This window comes from Pseudochaenichthys georgianus, chromosome 22 (genome assembly GCF_902827115.2).
Source record: "Pseudochaenichthys georgianus chromosome 22, fPseGeo1.2, whole genome shotgun sequence".
Taxonomy (NCBI): Eukaryota; Metazoa; Chordata; class Actinopteri; order Perciformes; family Channichthyidae; genus Pseudochaenichthys; species Pseudochaenichthys georgianus.
Genome location: NC_047524.1, coordinates 22,341,533 through 22,352,597, shown reverse-complemented (window position 1 = coordinate 22,352,597; position 11,065 = coordinate 22,341,533). Strand labels below are relative to the sequence as shown.

Here is an 11,065-nt window from a genome sequence, read left to right as displayed (position 1 = left end):
TTCGGCACATCTGTGGGAATTCTGTGTTGAACAAGAAAAATTCATAAAAATATTTTTGAAAAGAAAATGGGGAAACGATTTTTTGTCAAAGCTCTTAAGATATTCATTGCTATCGGAGATGTTAAGAGCATTCCATGGAATATAACAAAGTGTATCTCGAGCCGGTTTCTCTCAACACTTACCTACCCCACCTTTAAGAATGTTAGAATCCTTATAAGGATGCTGACATTAGCATTTTCCTAACTTCACCACTGCACCTAAGTACAGATCTGTTAGCAAGGCAGTAGGCGTTCGCTTAAAGCAGGCTAATATGTCCTCAATGAAATCTTAATTCCTCTGTAGTATTCTATCTCAAATGTCAAGCCTTCTATGCTGTAGGCTTAGCGGTTGCATTTAAAGGAACAGGAAGCAACTCTTGGGTTTCATATTTCCAAGGAATTTACATCGCTCTTTTTACCAAAAACCTTTATTCAAAACCACACACCATGATCTAAAGCATAATAAAAAAAAAAGAGTGCTATGTTAAATTGCATTGTCTTTACTATGTAAAAAGTGTACGACTTAAAGGGTACTGTGGTCCCTTGCCAGTCAGGTAGAGACTTGGCACAGCCTAGCAACAGGAACAACTCCATTAATCACACTTTCGTACAGAAGTTTTATAACCATGATAAATGAAACTATAAACATCCTTTCATTTATTACATGTACAGTAAAGCCATCATGGAATGCATCATCATTTCTGGGACGCTCCTTCAACACACTGTATACATGCGGAACATAAGTCTCTGATAAAGAAATGTAACATTTACCATTCTCATGCACTAAATCCAGATAAGGCATTGTCCTAATGTTGTTGACCACTATGATTCAAAACAAACCTGTGGCCCTCTCTTCTCTCGTTTCCAGTATTGGTAAATAGTTTACTTATAGATATCACCATGAAACCTACCTATGTTGATAGAACACCCCTAAAAGATATGTCTTGTACATTTCCATACTTTTGAAAAATGTTGAAAGTCCCCAAGTTGATTACTTGCAGTGTTCTGAAATGTAATGAGCAAATATGCAAATGAGTAGGGGGTCATAAAGGTGGCAGTGGCAGAAACACAGATATAGTTACATTCCACCTTAACCCTCTTTTGCCAAATTGAAAAAGAGTCTAACCTATCCACACAGAGAGCTGGCTGCTATTCAAGCATGCACTGGGCAAAAGGTCAATAGTTTATCACACTTCTAGAAACAAGTGGCATCCACAAAACAGTCTTTTAAAGCATGCTGAGCTTATGCAACCCCAATGTAATCTGTTGAAGGTACAGCAAGCTGAAGGAGCCAGCCTGTGAGTTTGGGAGATCCTTTCACCTGGCAACACCCAGCTGTGCCACTAATCCTCTGGTTTAAAGAGGAACAGGAACAGGCACACACACACACACACACACACACACACACACACACACACACACACACACACTATTTCTATGAAAATCAACTTCCCCTCCTTAACCAATAACAAACATCATAATCAATGTCACCTCTTAATATGACACTAAACACTTCATTTTGCGCAAAGCACTGTTAGGGTAGTTTACAATTTGCAGTACTTTATATTCATATATAGAGCTGTGGTGTAATTCAGTGTCAGAGCTTAAAGGGATATACTGTTTTATAGTTAACCTTTTCATCTATCAGAATTGTACCTGGGAAGAAACATGGCTTATGTGAGGAGGCTGTGCTTTGCTGAGTTTTTATTAGCACGTCCTTCTATATCAGCCGAGAGCAAGGGCGACATTTGCTAAATGAACACAGAGACCAGGATCAAATAAGAGACACAGGAAAGAGCAGGGCAGGTGGGAGGGGAGGAGAAAGGATGAAAGAGAGGAGAAGGAGATAGCCGGCAAATCTGCACATCCGGAGAGTAATATGTCAAAGGAAACAAGAGTCACGCATGGGACTCTGTGTTCCTCCTCGTGTGGATTATTGAAAATACAACAAGGTTAGATCCACTGTTTGACTGAAAGCTCTACCTTTCATACACATTTTCACATATGGAGAAACCCATGTAAAGTGTGATAAGAGGTCATTTGTAACTTTCCCTCCATACTCAGTCTAGAATTACTTTCGACCAGTGGTTTGAAGGAGCAAAGTGAAATGATAAGGATCCTCATATCTGTACCAATGTTTCACATAGTTTCATATTTTTGGGGAGCCTGCTAGGCGATTAGCATAGCTTAACAAAAAAGCCTAGAAGCAGAGTGTAAACAGCAATAATATGGGAATAGATGCAGTTCTCAAAAAGTCACAACCACTTCTTTAGAGATTAGGCTCCTAATTGCCTTCAGAATCACAGGAACAAGCTGTATCTCGCATTTTAATTCCATTCTTAATTGTCTTGATGTAGCATGCTATGGCTAGAGTCCTAAATAGATGTGTCGGACTAAATTGTCCTCTGTCCAACTAATATAGAACAGGTTGTGTGCTAAACTTAGCATGTATCCTTGCTGCATGCTAATTATAGCAACAGTTAGGCAGGATCTGCTGCATTCGACACGGTGAACCATCAGATCCTCCTTCGCACTCTCCAAGAATTTGGAGTTTCAGGCTCTGCACTATCCCTCCTCACATCCTACCTCAAAGACCGTACCTACAGGGTAACTTGGAGAGGGTCAGAGTCCGACCCTTGTCAATTATCTACAGGGGTCCCTCAGGGCTCTGTTCATGATCCTCTCCTCTTCTCCTTGTACACAAACTCACTCGGATCTGTCATTAGCCCGCATGGTTTTTCTTACCACTGCTACGCTGACGACACCCAATTAATTCTGTCCTTTCCCCGCTCAGAGACCCAGGTCGTCGCAAGCATCTCTGCTTGTCTAGCAGACATCTCTCAGTGGATGTCTGCTCACCACCTCAAGCTCAACCTTGACAAGACTGAACTGCTTTTCCTTCCTGGAAAAGATTGTCCCACTCTTGACCTGACAATCAACATCGCCCCCTCTGTTGTTTCCCCGACTCAGACTGCAAGGAATCTGGGTGTGACCCTAGATAACAACCTGTCCTTCACTGCAAACATCGCTGCTACAACCCGCTGCTGCAGATAGCACAAAACGCTTTTACAACATCAGGAGGATGCATCCCCACCTGACCCAGAAAGCGACGCAGCTTCTGGTCCAGGCTCTCGTCATCTCATGCCTAGACTACTGCAACTCCCCTCCTGGCTGGTCTACCTGCATGTGCCATCCGACCTCTGCAGCTCATCCAGAATGCAGCAGCTCGTCTGGTCTTCAAACCTTCCTAAATGTTCCCACACCACGCCGCTCCTCCGCTCCCTTCACTGGCTTCCAGTAACTGCTAGAATCCACTTCAAGACAATGGTACTTGCGTACCATGCTGTGAATGGATCTGGCCCTTCCTACATCCAGGACATGGTTAAACCATACACCCCAGAACGTGCACTCCGCTCTGCATCAGCCAAACGGCTCGCTGCACCCGCACTGCGAGGGGGAACCCAAGTTCCCATCAGCAAAAACATGTGGGTTTGCTATCCTGGCTCCAAAATGGTGGAATGAGCTCCCCATTGAAATCAGGACAGCAGAAAGCTTACACATTTTCCGGCGCAGACTGAAAACTCATCTCTTTCGACTCCACTTCGAGCGATAGAATTACTAACAAAGAATGACTAACAAAGGCAAGGCAAGGCAAGTTTATTTATATAGCACTTTTCAACACAAGGCAATTCAAAGTGCTTTATAAAAAATGAAAGACATTAAGAAAATGGCATTTAAAATCAGTCATTAAAAAGAAAAGCTAGTAAAATAAATATTGAAAGAAAAAATACATGATAAAGTTACAGTGCAGTCTAAGATATGAATAGTTCAATTAAAATCAGCGACAAAAAGAAAAGTCTTCAGCCTGGATTTAAAAGTAGTAAGAGTTGGAGCGGACCTGCAGGTTTCTGGGAGTTTGTTCCAGATATTTGGAGCATAATAACTGAACGCTGCTTTACCATGTTTAGTTCTGACTCTGGGGACAGAAAGCTGACCAGTCCCTGAAGACCTGAGAGATCTGGATGGTTCATAATTTTGCAGGAGGTCAGAAATGTATTTTGGGCCTAAACATTCAGTGCTTTATAAACCAGCAGCAGTATTTTGAAATATATTCTTTGACACACAGGAAGCCAGTGTAAAGACTTCAGAACAGGAGTGATCCACTTTCTTAGTGTTAGTGAGGACTCGAGCAGCGGCGTTCTGAATCAGCTGCAGCTTTCTAATAGATTTTTAGTGAGACCTGTGAAGACACCATTGCAGTAGTCGAGTCTACTGAAGATAAAAGCATGGACAAGTTTTTCCAAATCCTGCTGTGACATTAGTCTTTTACTCCTAGATATGTTCTTTAGGTGATGGTAGGCTGATGTATTAACTGTTTTAATGTGACTGTTGAAACTCAGGTCAGAGTCCATGACTACACCTAGATTTCTGGCTTTATCTGTTGTTTTGAACATTGCAGACTGAAGCTCAGTGCTAACTTTTAAATGTTCTGCATTGGCTCCAAAAACCATTACCATCAGTTTTATCTTTTTTTAATTGGAGAAAGTTCTGACACATCCAGTCATTGATTTGTTCAATGCACTTACTCAGTGTTTGAATTGGAGCATAGTCTCCTGGTGAAATTGTTACGTACATTTGTGTGTCATCTGCATAGCTATGGTAACTTATTTTGTTGTTCTTCATTATCTGAGCCAGTGGTAGCATGTAGACGTTAAAGAGAAGAGGCCCCAAGATGGAGCCTTGAGGTACCCCACATGTCATATTTGTCAACTCAGATGTGTATTTACCAATAGAAACAAAGTTGTTTCTGTCCTTTAAGTAGGATTCAAACCAAAGCACTTATATACTAACAAAGGACTAGCTTATCTAAAGCCAGTTGAGTAGCACTTGAAATGTTTTGGCTCTATGAAACCTGATGTACTTATATGATTCTGTTTTCTTCAAGTTTGTATCTTCTTGGTCGAATGCACTTATTGTAAGTCGCTTTGGATAAAAGCATCAGCTAAATGCAATGTAATGATTTGGGGATCCCTGGGCACTATATCAAGATTGAGTGATAGTGGATCTAGTCTAAAATGATCACAAATGTAAGAAATGTGTGTGCACTCTGTTGATGTGATTGTTCCCAACACACCTGTATTATTGGACACATTGAATTTCTTTTTCAAATGCCATGGGGCCTGCAAATGAGGTTTATAAAATTTAGTTTTCAGATTTAATATGAAAATATGACAAATGTGACAAGTACGGAAGAATATTAGTGCCAGGCATTTGCTTTTTGACAGTAAAGTTACAATTATGAAAAATACATTCCTTAAATTCAGCTCCCCATTATGTCATTTTATTTGCAACTCTAGCTGTTCATAATTCTATGAACATTTTGTTTCCAATTTCTTTTTTCTTTCTCACTTTATTTTTGCCCTTCCGTGGCGGGAGGGAACTTTGAGACGTGGCCTTTAATTGTGATACATATTTTGCCGAACAGTCGGAGTATGTGATCTGTTGTCATGTTTATGTGACAGTAGTAGAACAAAAACAATTTAAATAATTTCTGACAAGCATTGGGAATATTGTATACATCAATTTCTTCATTTGCTAAGAAATGTACCGTAACAAAATTAACACAAGGTTTTTGATTTATTATTGTTCAATCAATAATTGAATAGTCTGAGAACAAGGTGATACGGGAGGTGTAATGTTTACCATGTTAATAATTTGCTTATCTGCTCTTAACACAGAGAAAAGTTTATACGAATGGGAGCGTAAGTAGTTGAGAAGGTATTTGGTCATAAAACAAAGTGAAAAGTTAATAAGTATCCCTTCTTGCATATCTTTAATAGCCACCTTTAGATAAACAAACACAGCAGCGTGTCACAGATTAACCACAATGTCCCTGCACTTAAAATATGATGCATGATGTAAAACAGTGATAGTAAGCTTTGTTGTAATTATTGGATGGTTTGCTGAAACTCCATCGGAAATGTCCCAGTTATACTTTTAGTCCACAGTTCTCTTCATACAGCTGAAGTCCGCTCTCGTTTGGACCTCCCAGTATCATTCCTGCTGGAGTCTCCATAGTCACTGATGGAGGGGAACCCAACCCTCTGCTCCATCCATTGGGCCACACTGAGCAGCTTCCGGTCTTGGAGGGCGGGGCCTATGAGCTGTAAACCAATGGGAAGGCCCCGTCTTGATAAAGCAGTTGGCACAGAAACAGCAGGGAGACCTGAGGTGAAGAAAGAGGTTCGTTTGTAGCGTGATAAAAGGTGGAACATAATTTAACTCACTCAAAGGTACACTTCAGGTCTTCAGCCGAAATAATCATGTGTTGTTTACCTATGGTTTCAGATAATAACAAAGAAAAGAGAGAAGTGAAATACCCCTTTGCCCTTTTAAAGGGGGCCTATTATGCTCATTTACAGGTTAATTGTTTCCTTTTGCACCTCTACTGTGACATGTTTACTTCCTTTGATGTTCAAAAAGCTCTTTGTTTTCTCATACTGCCTGTTTTCTCTTTTCTCCCTCCGTCTGAAATCAGAACCCAGTCTGCTCTGATTGGTTAGCTGGCTGGCTCTGTATTGATTGGTCAACCGCCTGAAGATGTTCAGCCTACCGTTATCATGTACATTATGTTGGAGGTACATAGTGATGGCGTTTCAGGCCCAAAAACCTATATAACACACTACAGGAAAGGGGAAACCCCAAAAAAGCACAATAGGGCCAATTTGAACTTCCCTATAAATTATATGGTTATAATTTATGAGATTAACTAAACTGAAGTGGGTTTTATAGAGAAAAAATGTTTTCGGTGTGTGGGAGTATCCATGAATGCATCCTCCCACACTTCCTATGCGTGCTTGAACAGTTCTTCCTGAAGGCCTTGCTGCCTACCTGCCATGTTAACAGGCTGAGTAAAGACGTCTTCCTGCGTGCTGCGGTGGGCGGGTTGTCTTCCTGTGTGAAGTCGGAGTAGCAGGCCGCATCAGTCAGAGTGGTGGGCGTCAGCAGCACGTCGACCACCAGAGCTGAAGACATGCTTAAAGTCTTCTGCGATCAGCCGCCGCACTTGCTGAGCCTTCACAAAGTAGTGCTCGTAGTTTCCTGGCAAAATGAGAGTGAGGAGGAGAGGGAGAGAGTTAGTTCTTGATGTTTCAGAAACATTACAGCTCCAGCATACAATATGAAAAAGAGGCCAAAGAGAAACAGTTTTCAATAAAGGTGCAACTTTAGTACACTGCCTTACTGTTTGAGCAGGAAGTAGTTCCCAGACAGTATCCTTCCTCTCACTACATCGTTGAAGCCCTCATGTCGGCTCGAGGCGTACATGGCCTCCGTCGAGCTATCCACCTCGCTGCGATGGCCTGAAAGGAGAGCCATTTCATAATGTTAAATAGTCAAAGAGATTCCCTGTGTAATCTGAAAGTTAGGTGGCAACTAATGTGAAATGGGGTGGGTGATATATGTAATATAGTCGATGTATTGCGTCTTGTTCTAAGTGGGATGTAGTAAATGACTATTACACTCAGACAATTCTTTAATTGTCACTTTGTTTTGAAGATACTGGCATGAGATTTGGTTTGGTTTTTCAAAAATAAAAGCAACCTTTCAATGAACATAATAGGATATTTTACATTCATTATAAAAGTCAGTCAGTGTATTTCATATAATTAATAAAAGAAATAAAAAAACACAAGGAATAGAAATTAAATAATAAATGAATGTATATAAATGAATAACATTTTTAAAACCTTGCTCTGCAAACTATACTTCAGAGAAAAAGTAGTGAATTGTCTTTAATAATTTGTCTAACTTAATAACAGATACCACCATAAGGACTGTTTAGATTCATTTACTATCACACTTGTAATGATCAAAAGCATTGAAGGGTAGCACAGTATAAACAGTTGGAAATAAGAAGATATTGCAGCAATGCCTAAAAAAGTTGAGATATGATCTATATGCCATTTCCCCAAGCACTGGTGCACAAAGCACAGTTTATATATTGTACTCGGGTTCATACCGTATTCTAGGCCGTCGAAGCGGGCCATGTTAGACGCCACCCTCAGTGGTACACAGGACGTGGTAGCACACGATGGAGTACTGGGTGTGGGGGAGAGATACTTGCTTCACCCGCGCCCCCGCCCTCTCAAACATGTCAGCAACACGACTCCACTGTGCTACAGTCTCCTCAGACAGCCCGGGGGCGTGGTACTCCTGACATACATGAAGGGAGAGAAAAGCAGCTTTAGAAAATCCATGCATTTGAGTTCACATATATTTTTTAACCACTTACAAATATCTTAAGCTACTACACATACAGTTCAAAGGATCTGTCTTGATGATAATGCTGCTAAGACACATACAGTTCAAGTACAGGTCATGGCTTACCTCTAGGTCTTTGACTATTCCAGTTCATTCTAAGGAGAAGATGATTTTAATACGGAGCTAAACTCACCTTAGGAATGCCGACACAGAGGTTCTTGACATCAAATTGTTCTGGTAGCTCTGTCAGTGACGAGGCGGCAGGAATTGTTGTTGAGTCTTTAATATCAAGGCCTTGGAGGATTCCTGTGTGACATAGTAAAACCAAGGTTAGGTTAATCATTGGATCGCAGTATGAAAAAGAACAACAATGCTGAGGTGCTATATTGGTTTATTTGTAGTGTCACTTATTATTTATATTACATGGTTAGAAGAACTGGAAATGTGGAATCACCATCTTTAAGAGCAAGACATCTTTTTATGTACAGTAGGCCTGGAGGAGGTTCATCAAAAGGTTCCTACCTAAGACGATGGCTGCGTCGCTCACACTGCGGGTGATGATACCGGGGACGTCCATGGAGTTGACCAGGGGGATGAGACCGTGTCTGGACAGCAGACCATAGGTGGGCTTCAGGGCTACAACACCACACAGTGCCCCAGGGTTACGAGTAGAACCACCTGTGTCTGAACCCAATGCCCTGTACAGTAAAAGTTCATTGTATTCAGTTGTTGAACTTGTTTTCTTTGTAACAGTTATGCAACTCGTAAATATGTTCCCTCCGTTCCCTCACAGGTAGCTGGTGAGTGAAGCCACAGCTGCAGCACTTCCTCCTGAACTTCCTCCTGTGATGACCCAGTCAGAGTCTGGTGTTGCCTCTGTCTGCTCTCTGTAGGACGCAGAATAGCTCCAGGGGTTCCTCACCGGACCGAAAGCCCCGTCAGTACTGCCCGCACTGTAAGAGAAATAAACCGATCGATAAATAAATAGGAAAACTGCCAACCAGTTATCAAAAATGTCTCTTTCTGTATGTGTAAAAATCCGTAAAACAGCTTCATCAAGCTATTTATAAAATAATATGGTGTTTGGAAATATCCATTACTGACAGTGAGTACTGAGCCATTGATAACAATGCCCTTACCCCATAGCAAACTCATCCATGTTGACTTTCCCCATGAGAACAGCCCCTTGGTCAAAAAGTTTCTGGACCACCGTAGCATTGAAGGGTGGAGTGTAGTCTGAAGCACAGGTAACATAATGTTATTTTTCGGGAAAAATGAGACATAGGCGTGTATTAAATCATACTATTATACTATCCACACTTGGAATAAGCCAATTAAGTCTGTAGTGTGTTTCTGTATACTACATAAGCAAGAATGTATGGGTATGAGACCTTAGCCTGCTGCACATACTCAATAGCCTCACAATGCATTGCGTCTTGGCCATCAGTCATGTGATATTTTGAGCAAGGCTAATCGCTTTCACTTTATTACATTTTGATATGTTATCAGGCAATAAAGTAAAAATGTATATTCCCAGAATGTTGATTTTTTTATCTAAATAACACCTGTTATTTAGATACCTGAAGTTTGGTGCACTATTATTGGAGATGTGACAGATCCACTTGAGTATACTACAGTTTGAATAGTCTGCTGGTTAAATAATACCAATAGTTGTTAATTTAGTATTTAGTATTCAGTGCATTTTAATTAAGTATATAGTGTGCAGTATGCAGAAGGTTTAGGATGCACAGACCTTTAAGCATCCTGGATGCACATGTAGTCTTGATATTTTCTGTGCAGAAGTTATCCTTGACTGCAAAAGGGATTCCATCCAGAGGACCTCTGGGGGTGCCTGAAGGAAAAACAAGATCAGTGACCCCAACGCCTTCACTAAGAATGTATAGAAATGCACGCTCGTGTTTCCACACCTTGCAGCAGTCTAGTTTCTGCTTCTTGAGCCTGCTTCAGCGCCAGCTCCTCCGTCACAGTGATGTAGGCATTGAGATGTTGTGTTTTCTTAATGCGATTCAGACACTTCCTACAAAGCTCTGTTGGGGAGATTCTTCCCTCCCTGAGCGCCAAAGACACCTGGAGAACAATGATGAAGAACAAGTTATGGAATGTGACTCGTCAATTTTACTTAATTTACCATTTTGAGAATAAACACTTGGTTGTCAGTTTAGGAATAGCACATTATAGCTCCATTCTATTCAGGTGTCCAAAATTACAAAACAAAGGTACATAATTATGATGTTACCCAATATTTATTTGAAAAGCCTCACCTTGAAACGTTGAATGTTAAGGTTTATATATTAGTTATAACCCAATCATATATTAATAATAAATAACAATCTGAAACAGACACTTTTCAGTTCAGGGCTGCAGATAAAGATATTTCTTGACAAACTGTATAAAATTAAGACAGGTATCTACACATTCTTAAGTTAATACATTCATACAACGTTGTAAGGACCAACAATATGTTTAAGCATTTATAAAACACATTTTCACACATGTTATATTGTTTCACTTCAAGCTGGTTTGATTTGACAGTACACAACGACCAATATGTAATTAACTGTTAAATGCTCTAAACAGACATGGAGAACAGTGAATAGTCGTACTAACCTCCCTTATTGTCAGGCTGAGCATTTTTATAGTATTTGTATGGTAACCTTTCAAAAATAATTAACAACCTTCGTACAGTGTGGAGCCCCTGCAGGCTGCCATGTTTGTTTGACCAATAAACCTCTAACAACGCTGTC

The 11,065-nt window shown here is 40.6% G+C and overlaps 1 protein-coding gene across 1 annotated transcript; it reads right to left on the bottom strand.

The window, feature by feature from the left end:
• Positions 1-5,656: 5,656 nt before the first annotated feature.
• On the bottom strand, positions 5,657-11,023 carry qrsl1 (glutaminyl-tRNA amidotransferase subunit QRSL1). The gene is given in 14 exon segments (XM_071201651.1): positions 5,657-6,264; positions 6,930-6,981; positions 6,984-7,055; positions 7,057-7,139; positions 7,274-7,399; positions 8,059-8,098; positions 8,100-8,252; positions 8,494-8,606; positions 8,823-8,998; positions 9,092-9,253; positions 9,440-9,536; positions 10,054-10,152; positions 10,229-10,388; positions 10,929-11,023. Coding segments are annotated over 14 exon segments (1,569 nt in total). The 5' UTR covers positions 10,953-11,023; the 3' UTR covers positions 5,657-6,052.
• Between the last annotated feature and the right edge of the window lie 42 nt (positions 11,024-11,065).